The 22,773-nt window shown below is 43.8% G+C and overlaps 1 protein-coding gene across 8 annotated transcripts in view; it reads right to left on the reverse strand.

Moving 5' to 3' along the window:
- ST18 (ST18 C2H2C-type zinc finger transcription factor) overlaps nucleotides 1-22,773 on the reverse strand; it is a 336,354-nt gene that overhangs the window by 57,278 nt on the left and 256,303 nt on the right. For all 8 annotated transcript variants that reach the window (XM_068234755.1, XM_068234752.1, XM_068234754.1 and 5 more), the window contains 2 exons: nucleotides 3,373-3,435; nucleotides 291-359 (listed from right to left, as the gene is read on the reverse strand). In XM_068234755.1, coding sequence (XP_068090856.1) covers nucleotides 291-359; nucleotides 3,373-3,435 — 132 coding nt within the window. The remainder of the gene's footprint in view (nucleotides 1-290; nucleotides 360-3,372; nucleotides 3,436-22,773) is intronic.

The raw sequence follows: 22,773 nt of genomic DNA on the forward strand, positions 1-22,773 counted from the left end.
CTGTGCTCATGCATGAGGGGGAGCACTGTCATGATCTTTAGGAAGGTCCTGGGCAGCTGTGGTAGGCTGGAAGAGGACGTGAGGGGCCTCTGGAAGATCCAGAAGCTTCCGTCTTCTTAGGTAAGTATCTGTTTTTTGACCTTAGAATTGACTCGGGTTCACTTTAATGAATTGTTTTGTCTCAGAGGATTAAAACGAGGGAGGAAATTTACAGACAACAGGAAAAACTGACATTTTTACCTATCCTGTGCAGGCTAACCAGTTTCTCCACTCTGACAAGAAATACTTACTTGAGTTCCTGAGAGTTTGCAGCCATAAGAGACTTCAAGGTCTTATCAGCCAGTGGACAGCCAGATACACTGCAGACATGAAAAAAATTATGTCAAACACTTAACATTGTTTTATGTGAAGGTAAATACTGTACTTTGCTGGGGTTAAATAACAGTGAATGTCTCCAGAAAATATACATGATCTAAAAAAAAATTGGTCTTGGTTTTTTAAAAATTGTCCTCTATAAGGTGATAAATAGTTGCAACCCTCAGCTGGGTCACATCAGAAAAAAGAGATGATCACAGACAGGTTCATGAATTAGGCCCATTGGCAGGGGCGTTTTTCCCCATGATTCCCGGGTGTCCATCATAAAGCATCTGTGTTTTATGAACCCAACTTTTTGCGTTCACTCCACAATTTTTCAGATGCAGCAGAATGCATTGTAACTACAAACATGTGTTGAGTGGAAAAAAGCAGAAAACCGTACTATTTAAAATTGTGGGGGAAAATACAAATGCAAACAAATGCTTATGATGTGCCTTTGCCAAGTAGGGTCATTCATTTTAATGGCTAGTGCAGCCGTGCAGCAAGCAAGTTTCCTGCCTAAGGTTATTTCAGATATGAGGGCAACATGGTGCTGTAGTGTTTAGCTTTTTTATCTCATACAGCTAGAACCCCAGGTTCTGAATCATACCTCCTCAGCAAACAATGTTCAAGACCCTTTCCGCATCTCCCCTTAGTGACATACATAGCCTGGAGGACCATCTGCCTGGAGCCATGGTACACGTGTGGTCACCATGATTCTCCCAACCATACCAAATGTATTTAGAATACTCCTAGCAGCTCATCTGAAGAATGAGCCACTGTATCAAAGGGAAGGAAGGATAAGAAGTCAGGGCCTCCCATAATGCTGCCCCCCCCCCCCCCCCATGCAGTTGCTGAAGTTGCTCCCTGGATTGTTATGCTCCTGTAACTGGGTTTATTTTTTTTTTAAAAAAGCTCAAACTGTGATTGCATGCATTTGACATGACCATAGACACACCGCTACTAACTCACTAGCCTTTCAGCCACCCCACTGTGGTCTGAATTGCCCCAGGTAAGATTTGCAAACTTTTGCCTCCTACTGGCAGAACATTTTAAAAAGTCCAGTGAAGATTTATTGGATCACTTATGTTCTTCACTGTTGTCTACCATTCTTCAAATTTAGTAAACCAATCCCTAACTGTCAGAAATGACATACAATAACTGATGCTTATTAAAAAATGTATAATACATTTATTTATTTTTCCTATGTCACTGACAACTACAACAAGTAGTTAAAATTTGATAGATCTGACAGATTGTGGACTAGTCAATCTCTTCATGAGGAATTCTCAGGGTTCTCTTTAATTTCAGAAGCACTTACTGAATGGCAGTTGCTCACTCTAACTGCCAAACTGTGCAAACGAGTGGGAAGCAGGCCAGCATCTTTGTATAAATCCTTTCCAGGCAGTGCTTTTGTGAAGAATAGAGATAATACTGAGAATCCCTAGTGAGGAGAGGGCCTAATCCAAAATCTGTCAGATTTCTACAGCTGATCTTTACTGATTTGTAAGCTATAGCAACATAGGAAAAAAGTCAGTAATGGTGCATTTTACTCAGGGAGAAATGTACATCTTGTATGTATGTGTTTACTGGCTAAATGTTATTAATAGTGTTCCTTTAAAGGGAAGGTTCAGGGAGGGGTTGAAAAAAATAAAAATACATATCCACTTACCTGGGGCTTCCTCCAGCCCGTGGCAGGCAGGAGGTGCCCTAGCCGTTGCTCCAGAGGCTCCCGGTCGTCTCCGTGGCCGACCCGACCTGGCCAGGCCCGGCTGCCAGGTCGGGCTCTTCTGCGCTCCAATCTGCGCCTCACGGGGGCGCGCTGACGTCATCGGATATCTTCCGGGCTGTACTGTGCAGGCGCAGTAGTTCTGTGCCTGCGCAGTACAGCCCGGAGGACGTCCGATGACGTCAGTGCGCCCATGTGGCACGCAGAAGAGCCCGTTGTTGGAGCGCAGAAGAGCCCGACCTGGCAGCCGGCCTAGCCAGATTGGGTCGGCCACCGGAGACCACCGGGAGCCTGCGGAGCGGCGGCTAGGGCACCTCCTGCCTGCCACGGGCTGGAGGAAGCCCCAGGTAAGTGGATATGTATTTTTTTTTTTTTCAACCCCTCCCTGAACCTTCCCTTTAAGTGATAAATGATCTAGTTGGGCAAACAAATTACTGTCAATTAATATTATGCAGCACAATTTGGACAGAAAACAGCTAAATGAATATAAAGCTAAAACTATGGGACATTTAAAAAAAAAAAAAATCAGGTCTATTACATGAATGAAAACACTTAACCTCCTGAGCGGTCATCACCGCCGGAGGCTGCCGCTCAGGCCCTGCTGGGCCGATTTTCCCCAAATAAAAAGGAGCACACGCAGCCGGCACTTTGCCAGCCGCGTGTGCTACCTGATCGCCGGCGAAAGAGGGTCCCCCCAGCCGCCCGAGCCCAGCGTAGCCGGAAGAAACAGTTCCGGCCAGCGCTAAGGGCTGGATCGGAGGCGGCTGACGTCAGGACGTCGGCTGACGTCCATGACGTCACTCCGCTCGTCGAGGTAAGTAAAACAAGGAAGGCTGCTCATTGCGGCCTTCCTTGTTTATTCTGGTCGCCGGAGGCGATCAGAATTATGGATCCGGAGCGCCCTCTAGTGGGCTTTCATGCAGCCAACTTTCAGTTGGCTGCATGGAATAGTTTTTTTTTTATTTAAAAAAAACCCTCCCGCAGCCACCCTGGCGATCTTATTAGAACGCCAGGGAGGTTAAAAAGCAACAAAGGAAGGCTTGCAGTATATTATCATTCATGTTTAAGACCTAAGGCCCTGAGTACAATTGAGTGTTCATGTGCTGACTTCAGCAACACATCAATCTAACAGGCCGATTCTCATTGTTTAAATAAGCACAGAAACATGCAAGTGTGCTAAGGCCCTAAAGTACTTCAGCTGAAATTACTTCTAAAGGGAAACAGTAAAGAGACTAAATGTACTGTAGAATATAAGCTAAGTATGAATGTGACTTCCTGTGGTTGTGTACCTGCGATGAGAAGCATAGTTTCCTGTGACATGACCACTACCATCGCATCCTGGGGTTGGACATCTGTGAAGCACAAGAATAAAGTCATCACCATAAAAGCTAGTTATTGTGAAAGTAATACACCAGATACTGTCTCAACATTTGTTCTTTTTGTTACTTGTCTGTAGCAGGGGTGTAACTGGAAATCACTGGGCCCTCCTGTGAAACCTTGGATGGGCCCCGCCTCAATTTTGCACAGGTAAACAGAGAACCAATGTTATTCAATTGTCTAGTGCCTAGGTGCTCAACGTGTGGTACGCGTACCCCAGGGGGTACTTCTGAGGGTTCCAGGGGGTACTCGGGCTTGATATACTTAATCAAGAATAACAAATTTAGAGTTTTAGAAAAAGATAAAGCATGTTTAAACAACACCAAATTAGTGTTTTAGCTAATTAAAAGCAACAGTAAATGCTTGCAAATTGTTTAGAATCAATTATCATATAAAACTATTAAATATAATTAAATATATATTTATCAAGGGGTACTTGTGATAATGTTTACTATGCTAGGGGGTACTTGGTGAGTACTGGGTTTTAAAAGGGGTACTTACCAATAAAATGTTGAGAAACACTGGTCTAGTGCACACTTAAATGTGTGCACTAGAAGCACTGCACACCTTTTCTCTATCAATTACATTAGCTTCTGTGATAAAACGTGCATGTTTTCATACATACAGACACACATGGTGTGCAGAAAAAACTTACAGAAAACAAACAGATGAGTGTGCTCCTAGCCTCAGCTTATTACACTCATTCTGTCCTCCTCTGATGGAGCAGAACTGGCTCTGCAGACTTCTCCAGCATCACTACAGTACACAGCACTTGGGGAAGGTTAGAGAGGATGGGGTGTTGTACACAAGACCCTGCTGCACGCTGAATAGGGTCTGTCTACAAATCTTTCTGTACAAAACTTTGTATGATACGTTATCAGTAGCTCAGCAGATGCAGTCATTAGAACAATTGTGCAGAGAGCAGAAAGGGTTTTCTCTCCGTGCCCTTGTTTGTCAATCTCAGGTCAGGGAAAAAGAAACTTCTCCCCCCATGGGCCACCCTGCAGCTGCATCCCTTGCAGGGTCTATTGTTACGTCCCTGGTCTGTAGTGTCCACATTTTTCTGGTTTGCTGTGTTACAACACATTTTAAGGATGCTTAAACAGCTTGATCAGGCCGGCAAGCTACAATAGAAACAGCAATAGTTTGGATGATGTGTAAAGGTAAGAGGTTGCTCATGGATAAGAGTTAGGTTTAGTAATTAGGCTTTTCACAAGAAATGATTAATTTATGCATATCAAGGTTCAGGGAGGAGAAGTGGTAAGTAAGGGTTTCAAGTTATTGATATTAATTTATAAATCATTTAGTCAGTGTTTGCCCATTGTAAAGTCTTTCCTCTCCATGATTTACCGTATATTCTGAAATGTATCACTAACTGTGACATCTTTAATTCTGCTAGTTGATGTTTGTTACTGAGTTCTATTCCTGGAGGGAGATATTGGTTGCTTGGCAGTTTGAAAAAGCTGTTATTTCCCACAACGCAATAAAGTTCACAGACAGCAAACTGTCAGGACCATGGTTATGACATCACACTGTGGGAGGGGTTTCATCACAATGTCAGCCATACAGACCCCACGATGATCTATTTGAGAATAAGTAAAGTTTTCTTGTGGGAAAGAGGGTATCGGCTACTGATTGGAATAAAGTTCAATACTTAGTTACAGTTCCTCTTTAAATTTGGAGCTGCTTTGAGAAATAATTAGGGATGGTAACTGTTTTGTATATAAATAACACAGACAATCTGTCAGAGCTATTTAAATACAAGGTAAATAAATATATCAAGAGGATTAGGACCCTCCATGTACATTACACAAAGTTTCCCCTGTTGAACAACACGTCTCTTTCATACATTTCTTAATTAGCTCTATGAGCTGGTAGGGTGTCTAATACAATTAATCTGTGGTTGTTGAGTTGCCATACAGAGTTCTAGATTTATTATTATTATGCAGCGTCAACATCTTGCACGGCACTGTATAAATATATACTGGGAAATATAAATAAAACACAGTGGTGTAGTGCAGTCTGTACTAAGTATATGAAGCTAGTAGTAGGTTAAAAAAAAAGATACAGGGATAAAATAGGATACGGGGAGCCCTGCCCATTCAAGCTTAGAGTCTAAGATGTGACCCCGACTGTTTAAAGTTTTGAAACATACAGGGCTATTATAACACACAGATAAAATATACATTTGCCTGGGAATACTGGGTTCATTGGCAGTGTTATTTATTGTTCTTTTGGAGAATTTTCTGTTGCATTTATTTACCTGGAAAAACATGTTGAAACAATTTGATGTGTAACAGAAAAATGCAATGCTAGTGCTTTTCCACAAGATGGCAATATACCATTAATATCATCATGGTCACTCAAATTTGTATAGTAGTAGCAGTAGAGTATTGTAACATGTTAGCTATCAGTAAAAGCAAGACGTTTTGAAGCAGGATGATACCATTTATCAGTTAACCAAAAGCTTACTCTTATTCAAGTTAGCCAATAAATGGTATCATCCTGATACAAAACTTCTTGCTTAAATGTGTATGCAATGCTTTATTAAAGGTCACAGGTTTTTGAAAATGCAGCTTAAGATATTTTGTGTAAAAAACATTATATATATTTAGAAGTCTGCCTATATAAATGCACTATACTAATCATATATATTCTCCAAGGCACAACATTCAAGGGGCTTGATTCACTAACCGGCGCTAAGCCGGTTAGTGTGCCCTAAGTGTCAGTGTGCGCAAACCATGGCGTTAGGTGGTTTGCGCCCACACAGTTAAAATAATCACGCTCACTGCGTGCGCAGCATGGATAATAGTGCGCATTGCTGGTCCTTAAAAGTCGCACCCGATGCGACGAAAATGATGCATCAGGTGCCCGTTAAGCAGCACTATGATGCGCCACTTGGGGGGCACCCGATGCGTCATTTTTGTCGCATCTGTGCGACTTTTAAGGACCAGCGGGTGCAACGTTATTGTCGCACCGCGCACCAATATCGGCGCACCCGCGCTGCACGCGCAGTGCACGGGGCCACGCGCAAAGTAGCTTTGCGCACACTAGCGGCCAAAAAGGGCTTTTCACACCGGCGCTAACACTTAGCGCCGGTTAGTGAATCAAGCCCAAGGTGTGTATCCCAAGGCCATGACACGACAATTACGTCATTTGCAAACTATGCATGCAGTACGAGGGAGCACAGACACATCAATAGCACTCATCACCACATGGAGATGGTTGGCCCAATCCCTAAGAGCAAAACTCATTATTTCTGCACCATGGTAAAATTGCATAAATGATTTATTTTGTTGCTAGCAGATCTCATCAGGTTACATTTTTATTTAGCTGGGACATTTGCAGTATACCGTAGTTATTTTTTTTTTAATTTCCTTGCCTTGTCCATCACCCCACATATACTTGCATTTTAAAGTTAACTTTGTTCACAAAGTCTTTGCATTCAAATTAAACCTATGTAAGCTACTCAAACGCTGCACTATTTTTTTTTCTTTTTTGGTGATATTCACTATCTCCAGCATTAAAGTTAAATTCTTCAATCAGAGGCACACAAGTCACTTGGTAAATTATCGTTAGACCTGGAACCCACCGGCAGTACATTACTAAGCTATTTCTAAGCGCTTGCTGTGATGTAATTCTATGTGTGTGATCCCACTTGTGCAATGTAATTTTATAAAAATCCCCCATAGCATTGCATTAGCAGCTATCTCTAGCCTTCAGGCTAGGTTCACAGTGGGCGTTGCATTGGATCCCATGAACAAGCAGAACACAATGAAATGAGAAAGTTGCACTGTATGTTATCTAAACATTGCGTCACATACAGTGAAGCATACAGTCAATTAAAAGTATGCTTCACTGTCACTGTTAACACACGCACCACACTGGATGCACTGTGAATGTTGCATAGGTGGTGCATTGCAGTGTGACGTTCTGTGTTACAATGTGGCCATTTTGCCACACTGTAATGCACCACTATGTACGTAGCCTTAGGCCAGTTTCAGACTGGCAACCAGCATTGTGGTGCGATGCAACGTTAAAAAAAGCCTTTGGGGATTCCCGCAGCATTGCGCGGTAATCGACTTTCTTGCTGCAGGCCAAGCAGGAAGTGAGGCTCTCCAGCGCTCACTTCCTGTTGGCGAAAATTAAATTGCACGGAAGTGTATTGAAAGAATATGCTTCCATGCATGTGCGCCGCGACGCAAACACCGGCATTTTAACAAAACCTGCATCTCTATAGACTAACATGACTTCCGATCGCCACTCGTCACCGCGCAAGTTGCCCAGCAAAGTACTGTTGCCTTCGGGCACTTCCGGCAGAGTGCATCATGCCGCACCATGTATGGAATGCCCCATAGACTTTCATTGACGTAGCGTTATCCTGCAGCAAAACAGGGTAACGCAAAGTGCTAGTATGAAAGGGGCCTTAGGGCCCTTTTCCACTATATCACTTGCTGGTAGTTGTAACTGAAAGGACAGCCGATGTGCAAGGTAATATCCATGTTTCCCTATGGCCTCTTTCACACTATACGCTGAAAAACTGAAGCTTTTTCACAATGCCCTGCTATGTAAAGTGAAAACAAATTAAAATGAAACACATCGCAATGCATTAAAATTAATTAAATGTAAAAGGGCCCTTAGGGTTAGTGTAAACTGCAGCAAATGGATAATCAGGCAAAATTACTGTCACCTAAACCAGTTAACCACTTTGTCCTCCTTGACATAGTTCTACGTGGCCGATCACGCACGTGCACGCGCGCTCCTGGCCGCGGATTCGTTAGCCCAGGAATCAATTAATTGGGCCATAGTGCCCGATCACTGATTCCTTTCCCCTGCAGAAAAAGTAGACAAGTAGCATAGGAGGAGCACCACAAAGCTGGACAACAGTCAGTGTGCCACGGTCTTCGTCCCAGTGTCCCTTGGGGCGCACCAACACCAACTTTCTCCAAAGAGACCGGCACCACTCAAGCAGGGTAGTCTTTAAGCTCTTTTATTGCATAGAAAGTGGCAATACAATGACAGTCGCTGTTTCGGGCCTAGCCCTTTATCAAATTGCAGTAGCCATAACAAACACCCATGTGCAAAGTCCTTAAATATCCCACCCCCAATAAAACCACCAATAGGTGTCCTAATGGGCGGGGTTAACGGCGGACCTGATGGGGAACATGTAAAAAGCACACATGTAAGCACACAAACCTTTACCTGGGCAAAGTCTCCATATGTTGCCAAAACGCCGCTCAGCGCCGCTTCCATGCGTGTCATGTGAAATCCGTGCGTCAGCAAGCCCCTCCTCCACCATTTCAGAAGGACCAATGGGGCTGCTGCACGCTGTGGCAAGGAGACCGTCCTGTCTCGTAACCACCTGCGTTCCACCAGCCGACTTCCTGTCGGAAAACCGGATGTGACGCTACGGGACCCAGATGGTCACCGTAGCAACCATACACACAGCGCAGCGCGCTGTAATAGGCTGGAATCTGTCCCCCTCTTCGCTGCATGTGTGCGGAGACGGGGAGGCAGAATAATAAACTCCCAATCCCTCTCAAAAAGATAACAATATAGATGGATCATCAAGAAAAATAATACACCGAGACCTAATTCTCCTCCCCGCGTCAGCACACACCAGAGCAGCCAACAGGGGACATCCCACCCAAAAGTGTTAGCAAACATATATAAAGAGACAGGCAAAAGGTTTCTATACTTCACCCAATACAGGTCAGCCGGACCACCGTCCAGGGAATCTAAAAACAAAGCAGAAATAAAAAGCAATAAGGCTCATTATCAAATACATACATACAATAATAATATTCAGGTTGTGACAAGGTAGCAAGCAGAAGGAGACAAAAATTAGGGACAATAGCTCAACGTGCATGAATACAAAAACCCAGGTCGTACTCCCGATTTAGACCGCCCGGTTCAAGAGTACCGAGCCGTCTAATCCAGAACGCCTCCCTCCTACATAGCTCAATCTCTCTATTACCACCCCTCCAATCAGGCGGGACAGAATCAATAACCGTAACTTTTAATTGAGATACGGAGTGTCTAAGAGCTGAGAAATGTTCGGAGACCGATAGGCCCTGCGTTTTATGACGTATCGCCGATTTGTGCGACGAAATACGGTCTTTGAGCCGTTGCGTCATCATCCCGACGTATGCCAGGCCACAGATCACCAGGGAAGGGGAGGTTCTTATCTCCGACCTGTAGGTCAAGGACACCGACCGCAATTCAGTGCTACATTACGGGAGCTTTCATCCTGTGGCTACGAAAGAAAGCATTCCTTTGAGCCAATTTGGAAGAATCGACAGGATAGTGAGTGATGAGTCTAGTCGTAGACTTAGGAGAGAAGAGATGTCTGAGAAATTTCGGAGGAGGGGTTATCCGTCACAGGTTTTGTTGCCCCGCACAGGTAAAAGAAAGAGGATTCCAGCTGGACCGCGTATGCCATTCGTGTCGACCTTCAGTGCCTGCAGTGACATGGTGTCACGGGTGATCCGCAGACACTGGTGGGTTCTCACGGATGGTTTTCCGCAGGTTTTGGAATTCCGATACCCACCTATGATGGCCTTTAAGAGGGCTCCGACCATACGTGATAAGGTGACACCCAAGAGACGGCCACGACCTGAGGGTAGACGTATTGGCATGTTTCCTTGTTTGGGATGTCACATGTGTGGTATGGTCTTGAAGGGTAACAAGTTTACCCATCCCTCACGTGGAAATTCGTTTAACCTGGATCGTTTATATACTTGTGACTCGACCTATGTTGTTTATATGCTGAAGTTCCCATGTGGCCTGGCATACGTCGGGATGACGACGCAACGGCTCAAAGACCGTATTTCATCGCACAAATCGGCGATATGTCATAAAACGCAGGGCCTATCGGTCTCCGAACATTTCTCAGCTCTTAGACACTCCGTATCTCAATTAAAAGTTACGGTTATTGATTCTGTCCCGCCTGATTGGAGGGGTGGTAATAGAGAGATTGAGCTATGTAGGAGGGAGGCGTTCTGGATTAGACGGCTCGGTACTCTTGAACCGGGCGGTCTAAATCGGGAGTACGACCTGGGTTTTTGTATTCATGCACGTTGAGCTATTGTCCCTAATTTTTGTCTCCTTCTGCTTGCTACCTTGTCACAACCTGAATATTATTATTGTATGTATGTATTTGATAATGAGCCTTATTGCTTTTTATTTCTGCTTTGTTTTTAGATTCCCTGGACGGTGGTCCGGCTGACCTGTATTGGGTGAAGTATAGAAACCTTTTGCCTGTCTCTTTATATATGTTTGCTAACACTTTTGGGTGGGATGTCCCCTGTTGGCTGCTCTGGTGTGTGCTGACGCGGGGAGGAGAATTAGGTCTCGGTGTATTATTTTTCTTGATGATCCATCTATATTGTTATCTTTTTGAGAGGGATTGGGAGTTTATTATTCTGCCTCCCCGTCTCCGCACACATGCAGCGAAGAGGGGGACAGATTCCAGCCTATTACAGCGCGCTGCGCTGTGTGTATGGTTGCTACGGTGACCATCTGGGTCCCGTAGCGTCACATCCGGTTTTCCGACAGGAAGTCGGCTGGTGGAACGCAGGTGGTTACGAGACAGGACGGTCTCCTTGCCACAGCGTGCAGCAGCCCCATTGGTCCTTCTGAAATGGTGGAGGAGGGGCTTGCTGACGCACGGATTTCACATGACACGCATGGAAGCGGCGCTGAGCGGCGTTTTGGCAACATATGGAGACTTTGCCCAGGTAAAGGTTTGTGTGCTTACATGTGTGCTTTTTACATGTTCCCCATCAGGTCCGCCGTTAACCCCGCCCATTAGGACACCTATTGGTGGTTTTATTGGGGGTGGGATATTTAAGGACTTTGCACATGGGTGTTTGTTATGGCTACTGCAATTTGATAAAGGGCTAGGCCCGAAACAGCGACTGTCATTGTATTGCCACTTTCTATGCAATAAAAGAGCTTAAAGACTACCCTGCTTGAGTGGTGCCGGTCTCTTTGGAGAAAGTCCCTGCAGAAAAAGTGACAGCTTCTCTCGGAAGCTTTGCTTTTTTTGACTCCTATGTCCCTCTAAGCGTACATGTTACGCTTAGAGTGACGTCATGTAAACAAACTCAAGGTTGCCATCTTGTTGCCAAAAAGTAAAACTACATCTAAAAGTAAAAAAAAAAATTAAATACACATATATTTCCCCAAATCGAATACTATTTACATCCCACCCTCCCAAAAATACCCACATAAAATGTTTAATAATAATAAAATAAAAATTACAATAAAAAAAACAAAACACATACATATTTACCTTAGGGTCTAAACTTTTTAAATATATATGTAAAGATGAAATATTTCTATTTTTTTTAATAAGCTTATAAATAGTGATGGATGCAAAACGGAAAAAATGCTCTTTTATTTCCAAATAAAATATTGTCGCCATACATTATGATATGGACATAATTTGAAATAACTGGAACAAATGGGAAAATACAACAAGTGGGTTTTAATTAAGGAGGCATGTATTATTTTAAAACTATAATGGCAGAAAACTGAGAAATAATATTTTTTTTCTGTTTTTTTCTTATTTCTACCGTTAAAATGCATTTACAGTAAGGTAGCTCTTAGCATGATGTACCACTCAAAGAAAGCCTAATTGGTGGCGGAAAAAACAAGATATAGATCAGTTCATTGTGATAAGTAGTGATAAAGTTATAGGCTAATAAATGGGAGGTGAACATTGCTCGGATGCATAAAGTGAAAACGACCGAGGGCTTAAGTGGTTAAAAAAGGTAGCACCATGCAGATTTATTTTTGCATGACTAAAGGTGGCCACACTCGATACAATAAAAGGATCCGATTTTACAGTAATTCGATAAAAACGATCGTATCTCTCGGAAAAATCAAAAGTTTTTTTTTCATTCGACTGAAAAATCTGATCGGATTTCCCGTTTTTTTTCAATTTAAATCAATGCGGAATGCCAGATATTTCTCTTAAATTTCTACTAAAGATTGTATGGTATGTGTTGGATTGTTAATTTATTAATATACACACCCTAGCAATTTTCTCTGAGTTTCCAATCATTTTTATCATAATTGAGGAAAAAATCGGTAGGTGGTACATTGGTCATATTTTTGAAATGTTACAATCAGTCTGAAAAATTGATTGCAATTCTTAAATTGAACAGATATTTTAAAAATTGTATGGTGTGTGGCCACCTTTAGGCTGCTTCCACACAGGGACGTTACAGGCGCCTGTAACGCTCCCCCAACGCACAGCAATGTAACACAAGTGGGCTGTTCACACAGCCCACGTTGCGTTACATGTAACGCTGCACATTGTCGGGAAAGTGCAGCATGCTACGGCGTTAGAGCGGCTATAGCCGCGCTAGACTGTTTGCACATGCGCAGTAGGGGGCGGAGAGGAGGCGGGGAGAGCCAGCTACAGTAGCCGCGCACATGCCTACTTAATATTCACTGCACTGGCGGCCGCTGATTGGCCGGCGGGACCACGTGATGCGGAGTGTCTCGCTCCGCATCACGTGGTCCCGCCGGCCAATCGGCGCCACTCTGGGAGACTTTATAGGGATAGAGCCGCCTAATGCGGCTCACTCTACCGTCCTCTCTTGCAGCACCATACGATGCATTAGGTGCACGTTATGCGACCTTAACGTGGCACCTAATGCAACGTCTTGGTCTGCAAGTAGCCTTAAGGGAGAAATATAATTGGAGTTTAATGTATATTTGTATTATCTTTTTAATACATTGTAATGATTAAAATAAAAAAATGCCCTTGCTCCATCTTTTTAAACCCCTATTCCTCTATGCATGCTGATATTGCCAGAACAGCTCATCCAAGTGTGTGGCTCTGCTGCCTGAACAATAGTAGACCACATGGTCCATTAGGAGTACTCTGCAATAGGAGGGGTGGAGATCATTGTCAAGAACACTTATCTGATGTCAAGGATGGGGTCTTATGCCCACCTCTGGTGCCTAGGAGGATGTAGGAGTGGTAGGTCCCATGGTGACTTATAATGGAGTCTGGAAGCACCCTTTAATAAGAGTGCGCCAAGTAGTCGCCCCCTCGACCCCATACCTAGGGCAAGGCGATGAGTGGTGGGTCTTGTGTGATTTATGTTGGAATCTAGAAGCACCCTTTAATAAGAGTGTTCCAAGTAAGTTCCATAGCCTTTAGTGCAGTAGCAGAAAGATCTGTACACACAGGGGGCATTGAACTAATTGATCTGTCATGACGGTCTTTCAAAATGCACAAGCATCGTTTTACATCCGTTATCTGTAACCATCGTTTTTTCTTAAAAGATAGTTAAACAATGTCGGTTGGAAGGATCAGTCATTTATTATTTTGACAGATTAAATCGTGCCGTGAGTATGGATACTAATATGGATATGGGCAAGACTGAAGTTGATCTTTTTCCAACTAAGCAAACTCTTTCCATATCTGCACCCAACGTCACTTTATTCCCTCTCTTTTTCCATGTGCAGAAGCCCCACTCCCATGTGTACTAAATTCCCTTTTCCATCTACAGCAACCTACCACAGTCCATGTGTATACTCCTCTATTCAATGTGCAGTTATGCTTTTTATATACAACCCCTTTCCACCATGTGTAGGAGACCCGCTATTCCATAAATAGTCCTCCATGGACAGTAGTGTGAGAGAGGAGGCCACCTCTATACTCCATTTGCAGAACACAGACAAAGCCTTGGCCTATGTAGCTTTTGTGGAAATCCTGTATCTTATATCTACCACAAAGGATTCATTTTAATTATTTGAAATTGAATTAATGCATTACTTCACAAGTGTGTTGTATTTTAGTACCACAAACGCATTACCGCATTTTCTGGTTTTTAGATCTATTTTCAGTACCTTCAGGATTGGGGGAAAGCAATTTATTTGTTTTTTTTTTTCCTTTATTTTTCTGCTGAAGAATTTGTCAGTTTACAAATATAACAGATTTTAAGTAGCAAATTCCTACTTAAAGAGGAACTCCAGTGAAAATAATGTAATAAAACAAGTGCTTCATTTTTACAATAATTATGTATAAATGATTTAGTCAGTGTTTGCCCATCTTTTAAATCCATGATTTACATTCTGACATTTATTACATGGTGACATTTTTACTGTTGGCAGGTGATGTAGCTGCTGCATGCTTTTTTGGCAGTTGGAAACAGCTGTAAACAGCTATTTCCCACAATGCAATGAGGTTCACAGATAGGAAACTGCCAGGAGTACCACGGTCCTCAGAGTTTCTTGTGGGAGGGGTTTCACCACAATATCAGTCATACAGCGCCCCCTGATGGTCTGTTTGTGAAAAGGAATAGATTTCTCATGTAAAAGGAGGTATCAGCTACTGATTGGGATAAAGTTAAATTCTTGGTCGGAGTTTCTCTTTAAATTTATTTAGTAATGTATCACAAAAAATAAACAAAATATGTTTCGGGTACTTTTATAAATACTGTTAGATTTAAAATGAAGAATACTTACAAAAGTAGAGCACCCTCCCAATTAATTATTTCATAAATGAGACCGTGCAATTATTAACTTTGTAGTATACTCAAGCCCATTCAAAATAGGCGCTTTAGGTCTGTCTTTTGACAGCGCTCGTGCCCACCGCTCGCGCAAACCCACGGCTTGTGTGCACCCGCCGCTCGCACACTCACCTGTCCACCCGGCTCACTGGCCCCATCCTCAAGTCCCAACGGCTGTCTGGGTCCATGCGCAGTAGCAGAAAGCACGGACCCAGCCACACAGAGACAGTGTACGCAGGGACACTTGTCTCTTATTAGGTAGGATTATTGTTATTAACTATTACCGTATTAACGATTAATGTATTATCTAAATAATTTGTCTGACAGACACAGCAAAGTATAATAGTATGTGCCACTTGTTAAAAATAATGGCTTTGATTATTATCATGCTTGCTTGGAAGCAAACTTGTATTGAATTAAACTTTAAGAGTAATTCAAGTAAGGTTTTGCAGAAATGTTGGTCACAAGCGCCTAATAAGCTACACATAGATCACAGCGTCTCCTCTTCCAGTTGCCCCTCCCCAAGTTATCTCTGCTGGTTTCACTAATATTGACTTTTTTATACGGCTGAAACCCTATTTTGTGTGTTCTTTTATCACCTTGAGTGGTAATTATTAGTCCAATATGCAGCAGAGGGAGCTGTTTATCTGACTTGTGTTTGCTTTATTCAGCCACAAGAGGCAATGGATTATGTCAAGCACAGCTTCACAAATTCTAAATTTTGCTTTCAAGCGCTGCTTCAGCTGACATTCTCCTGTGACTGCTGGGAGTAGACATGATCTTTGCAGCCTGACTCTCAGAGCCAAAAGGACAGCTCTGAACCCTCCCGAAGAGCAAAGTGTAGACTAATAAGGAATACTCTATTACACCATAACTAAATATTGGCCCACAGGCTAGCTGCCATTATTAAATGCTGAGCTGTAATCCCTGCAGAGAGACTCCTTATTTGACCTCTAAGCTGCAGAGCATTAGAGCATGGTTTGCTGACTTTCTATCTCTTTATCCCTTCATTTGTTTTTAAGGGATGTTTCCGTTAATACAAAAAATGCTACCCTGGTGTAAAGCTTGGGTTTCAGCAGTTATGGGAGTTTTCTTTTGAATGTTATCCAAACATGACTGTATATCAAACCTTTGCCTTCAACATAAATGTTATAAGACCCTTAACTTCATGGAGTAGAAGCAAATCTACTGTAGCCACAAATAAGCATATCAGTGTCAGGTACAACAAAGAGTAAAGCAGGGAACAGACTTGTCCTTGCAATTTCACAGACTTTTTTTGGACCTTGCAATCAAGTTTTGGATCATGTTTTTCATGCATATTTTATGTATTTGCGATTTAGTTTGCAGTTAAATAAATTGCAACTGGAAACATGCCCAATGTGCAGAGAAAAGCAGAAGGTTGTCCTTTTTTTCCAACATTGAAAAATGATGCGCAAATGGAACACAAATGCAAAAATATCTGATTCCCAAGTGGGCCATTGACTTCAATGAACTTCAATTGACTTCAATGAAGAATGTGTTGCATGTGGCAAAATGCACACAAATCAGACAAATGTGTTCCCTGCCAAAGCATCTTAAAGTGGGCTCGAGCTCTTGCATAGAACAGACTGAAAAGTTTTCATTCCACGTATAAATGTTGCATAAATCAGCTGCACTGAGCTGTCTTTGTCAATTTAGCTACAGTTGAGTGTGATTATAAGTAGGGATGGCCCTGATTAGGCCATCCCTACTTATGTGCTAATAAAAATCTTTTGTATTAATTACAGAGATTTCGTCATTGAGGTAAGCTACTTCATATTACCTATCGTTTTATAAGCTGATTTTAGATGCTTTTATTATTCCAGGGCACCTCTTTCCCTCGTTGTGCTAAGTATACCCCCGAACAGACCTTGTCCGAGGGGTGGTGACAGACCACTAGTGGAGTCCCCACAGTGGACTCTGTCCGCCATTTTCCAGTTAGAGAGCGACCATCCTTCTGGTTCTGGCTAGGACCACCCCGATTGGAGTCGGGTTTGTTGTCTCCACCTGCTTCCTATGGTTGGTTGCCACCAGCAACCTCCCTTTGTGAGTAGTGCCTTTAATTTATTTACTTCCATTGCGATTATTGACGTATTGCACTACTGGGCTCCCGTGTTTTGTCTCCTGTGCCGTTTTCTACAAGGTGCTTAACCACCCCTACCACAATAACTCATGGAGAAGCATGTGATCAGTTTGATCAGGTGATAGATATGTAAGGTCCTGATTTGCTGCGATAACTTCCTGGTTTAACACATGATCAGGACCAGTGAATCAAAACCTTACAAAAAATCAGGCTCTGAAGACAATTACCCTAGGTGTGTAAGAGCTTTAGTATCACCCACACAGAATGGGGTACATGGGGTGGGTTGTAGGAATTTAATAGTGTGATTGACGTTGGGGCAGAGGAGTAAGTGGTTGTATGGTGTAAGTAGGGTTGAACTCATTTGGGAGGAGGGAGGGGCACGTCTGTTCTCAAGCTTACTTTCCTATCTCAATAGAAAAGAACAGGCCTGCCCACCAGAGTCCAGCAGCGTTGTATGTATAGGGTGCCATGATTGTCATAAAATGTCACCCAAGATTATCTGGAGACAATCATCCAATGTGTAAGCAGCTTTAGTCTCACCTGCATGGAGTGTGAGTGGAGAGGAGTGGTTGTATGGTGTAAATATGGTAGCATACAGAATGATAGTAGTGAGGGGATGTAAATGAAGGGAGATGTAGCACTGGCAACTAGCAAGTAAGTAGGGGGAGCATCATAAGATTGCTATGGGAGCCCATGATGGGCACTTATACTACAGTATTACATTGAGGCCCCGTTCACATCTGAAATCGTAAGTGCTAGCATATGGCGCAAGTGATTTTACTGCGATTAGCACGGTAAAAATCACTGGACACTTCCTCGATTCAGAGCAATCGCGATCAGCGCTTTACTAAGCACTGTACCGCGATCACTCCAGAATTGTGGCAAAAATGCTGCAGGTAACACGTTTTTCAATTGGCGCTAATCACAAAACGCCAATTGGGGCAGTGAAAACACTGCCATGGGTTAAAATAGCACTAGTGCTTTAAAATGCGCTAGTGCTTCAGTGGTTAGCGGGAATCGCCCACAAATCGCCGTAGTGTGAATGGGCCCTAAAGGGAATCTATTACTTCTCTTAAAGGGGATCTATTACTTCAGTTCAAGTTAGCATGTATAAATTACTTTCTTTTGTCAAGAAACATAATTAGTAAAATGATTTCCTGGAGATTTCATAAGGTAACTTTGCTTAGGCAAACAAATCAAGGTCTGCCTCAGGGCAGCAACATGGAGAATGATGCAATCTGTAGCATTTAAACTATGCATAAATCTCAGGGAACATAGCCTGTGATGAATTAAAGTTTAGTAAGACTGCTATAACCAGCGCATAAATTACCACAAGTTGTCCCACCTGACCTTACTGGACCCTGCACAAATCTTCATTCACTATGTTAAGGTAGTATGAAACTCAGCATTTCTTCTTTGGGGTAAAAGATTATTTAGAGCATAAAACCTACTAGCAGGAAACAAATTGGTAGCAAAGCAGCATTGGAATTGTAAAGGTGCCCATACTTTTAGAGATATATGGGCAGATTGACCAAGAGACAGGTCTCTGGTGGAATCTGATCAGAGAGATATTTGTTGGCTTCCCATATACCGCAGGCTGATTCCTGATTGATTTTAGCAAGCAATCTTTTGGGAATTAGCCTTGTGACAAGGTATCCGCTCTTCAAATGTTCTATGTGGGGTGTGCGTGATGTATGTACCATGTCTGCAGCACATGGGGCGCAAATGTAGAAGTGGCTGAACACTAGCGGTGGGAGGCTGTACAGGTTAGATATTTTAATGTGCAGGTACCGGTGGGGGGGCACATATAACATTTTGGTGCATTACAGCCATGGTTTCCTTTGCATTTGTCAGTCACAATATTGCACACCATTACCATCATGCACCTGATTAAGCAACACAGTAAACCGATTTCAGAAAGAAAATCGGTTGTATCATCAATCAGGCATGCTTGCTGCAGCACTGATTCTCATCAAATTCAATAATAATTATTGAACCAGATGGTCAGTTGGCCACAAAATCACCAGATGTATGACCACCTTTTTAACAAAGCACTTTCTACCTTAGTGGTAAGCTTAGATCCAAAGGAAGTCAAGTGATTACATTATCTTGTTTATGTTTCCTTATCAGCCACAGTTAGTGGCAATGCTTGAGCTTGCATGGATAGCAGAAGGTCATAATCTATAAATACAGCAGCTATGCAATAAAATGCAATGGCAGCCTTCAGAGCAGATAAACTGTACTTTAGGAACTTAATGATGAGCATGAATTTTGCAAAATCATAATTGATAATTGTGCATTGTAATCCACAATTACAATGCAAAATCGTAATGCAAAATTTTGGAAAAAAACATAATTTCATTCAATCAGGAACCGTAATTTCGCAATGACACATAATTTTGTGTAATTTTGCACCAACTTTGGTTAATAGCAAAGCCCCACCCAAATTAGTACATATGTTAAAGTGTACCCGAGCCGAAGATTACAAAATCAGATACTTACCTTAAGTGAGGAAAGTCTCAGGATCCTATTGAGGTTTCCCTCGCTAATCTCTGGTCCCCCGTTGATGAGCGCGCCCCCCCCCCCCCTGCCCCCCGGGAGATTAGCGACAATGCATTTAATTACAGTGAGACCATTTTTCTTTTGAATTTTTAAAATGGATTTTCTCAAAACCTACAAGGTCTTTTTTCTTCTTGTTTCCACTATTCCCTTTAACATATGTAGCAAGTTTGGTGATGATAGCATGTATGGGGGCTTTGGTGTTCACTGGTAAAGTCCATGCATAATTATGCAAAATTGTGAATAGATTATGCAAAATCAGTTGCATTTTGAAATCGTAATTATGAGAAGCCGTAACTGCGAAATTTTACATGAAATTTCATGTAATCATATTTAGCAGATTACGATCATCACAAATGGTGGAATTTTTAACTTTGCTAAATACGGTACAGTTCAGTTTAAGACACAGACCAAATAATCTAATTACCATATTTTCCGCTTGGGCCGAACCTCCGATTTTAGGTTCGCGAACCGGGTTCGCGAACTTCCGCGGAAGGTTCGGTTCGCGTTAAAGTTCGCGAACCGCAATAGACTTCAATGGGGATGCGAACTTTGAAAAAAAAAATTTATGCTGGCCACAAAAGTGATGGAAAAGATGTTTCAAGGGGTCTAACACCTGGAGGGGGGCATGGCGGAGTAGGATACACGCCAAAAGTCCCCGGGAAAAATCTGGATTTGACGCAAAGCAGCGTTTTAAGGGCAGAAATCATATTGAATGCTAAATGACAGGCCTAAAGTGCTTTAAAACATCTTGCATGTGTATACATCAATCAGGTAGTGTAATTAAGGTACTGCTTCACACTGACACACCAAACTGTTCACTGAACAGAACAGGTATGCAGTGGCGGGTTCACTGAACAGAACAGGTATACAGTGGTGGGTTCACTGAACAGAACAGGTATGCAGTGGCGGGTTCACTGAACAGAACAGATATGCAGTGGCGGGTTCACTGAACAGAACAGGTATGCAGTGGCGGGTTCACTGAACAGAACAGGTATACAGTGGCGGGTTCACTGAACAGAACAGGTATGCAGTGGCGGGTTCACTGAACAGAACAGGTATGCAGTGGCGGGTTCACTGAACAGAACAGGTATGCAGTGGCGGGTTCACTGAACAGAACAGGTATGCAGTGGCGGGTTCACTGAACAGAACAGGTATACAGTGGCGGGTTCACTGAACAGAACAGGTATGCAGTGGCGGGTTCACTGAACAGAACAGGTATACAGTGGCGGGTTCACTGAACAGAACAGGTATGCAGTGGCGGGTTCACTGAACAGAACAGGTATACAGTGGCGGGTTCACTGAACAGTACAGGTATGCAGTGGCAGGTTCACTGAACAGGTATGCAGTGGTGGGTTCACAGTACAGGTATGCAGTGGTGGGTTCACAGAACAGGTATGCAGTGGTGGGTTCACAGTACAGGTATGCAGTGGTGGGTTCACAGAACAGGTATGCAGTGGTGGGTTCACAGAACAGGTATGCAGTGGTGGGTTCACTGAACAGGTATGCAGTGGTGGGTTCACAGTACAGGTATGCAGTGATGGGTTCACAGAACAGGTATGCAGTGGTGGGTTCACAGAACAGGTATGCAGTGGTGGGTTCACAGAACAGGTATGCAGCCAGGGACAAGCTAAGCCTAACTAATCTTTCCCTATGAGAGAGAGTGTGCAGCAGCTCGCCCTACTCTCACTAATGCAGGCACACGAGTGACCGTAATGGTCGCCGCTGCCTGCCTTTTAGTAGGGGGGAGTGGCTCCAGGGGCTAGTGTAGCCTAATTGGCTACACTGGGCCTGCTGACTGTGATGTAGAGAGTCAAAGTTGACCCTCCATGGTGCATTATGGGGCGAACCGAACTTCCGCAAAGGTTCGCCTGCGGGACGCGAACGCGAACCACGGAAGTTCGCATGGAACCGTTCGCAGGCGAACCGTTCGGCCCAACTCTACGTATAAGACGCACTTTTTCTCCCCAAAAAATGGGGAGAAAAAGTCCCTGCGTCTTATATGGCAAAGGCAGGGAATCCCCGACTTCCGAACGCCCGCCGATAGAAACCGCGACCTGCCGCCACGTCGGGGATTCCCTGCACTGCCCCTTATGTGATGCTCTGCCCCGTGTGTGCCGCTCCCTGCCCACAAACCGTGTTTATGCCCGCAAACACCCGCCACCACTTGTGACTATGTTCCCTATGTGGTCCACAACTGCCGCGTATATGTACGCAAACACCCGCCACTTGTGTACATGTCCCCCCTGTGTGGTCTGCAACTGCCCGCTTGTGCCCTCACTTGTGTCGCCGCTTTCCCCCGGTGTAAATAGCTGGACCGCGCTCATCTTACCTAAGTCAGTGCCTTCTACGGGGATTGGAGACCTGTCTTCACTTCCGCACTTCAGAAGCCTTCACTAGGGGGAGCCGCGTGTGTGAAGACAGGTCTGCGATCCCCACAGAAGGCACTGACTTAGGTAAGATGAGCGCGGTCCAGCTATTTACACCGGGGGGAAAGCGGCGACACAAGTGAGGGCACAAGCGGGCAGTTGCGGACCACACAGGGGGGACATGTACACAAGCGGCGGGTGTTTGCGTACATATACGCGGCAGTTGTGGACCACATAGGGAACATAGTCACAAGCAGCGGCGGGTGTTTGAGTGGGCTGAGCATCACATCTAGCTATTTACAGCGGGGGAAAGCGGCGACACAAGTGAGGGCTCAAGCGGGCAGTTGCGGACCACACAGGGGGGACATGTACACAAGCAGTGGGTGTTTGCGGACATATACGAGGCAGTTGTGGACCACCCAGGGGGAACATAGTCACAAGCGGCGACGCAGGTGTTTGAGGACATAAACACGGGGAGGTACAATGTAGGCAGAATGGGGACACCTAGGGACAGAAAGACACACACTAGGGACTTAATTAAGACAGCAGGACTCGTACTGGGGACATACAGGGAACACCTGGGGACAGCAGGACATACACTATAGGGACAGCAGTGAACATTCTGGGGACAGCAAGACACACACTAGGGACATACTGGGAACAGCAGGGTATGTACCAGAGACACACTGGGGACATACTGGGGACAGCAGGACACACATTAGGGACATACTGGGGGCAGCAGGGGACATA

This window comes from Hyperolius riggenbachi, chromosome 5 (assembly GCF_040937935.1).
Source record: "Hyperolius riggenbachi isolate aHypRig1 chromosome 5, aHypRig1.pri, whole genome shotgun sequence".
NCBI classification, from domain to species: domain Eukaryota; kingdom Metazoa; phylum Chordata; class Amphibia; order Anura; family Hyperoliidae; genus Hyperolius; species Hyperolius riggenbachi.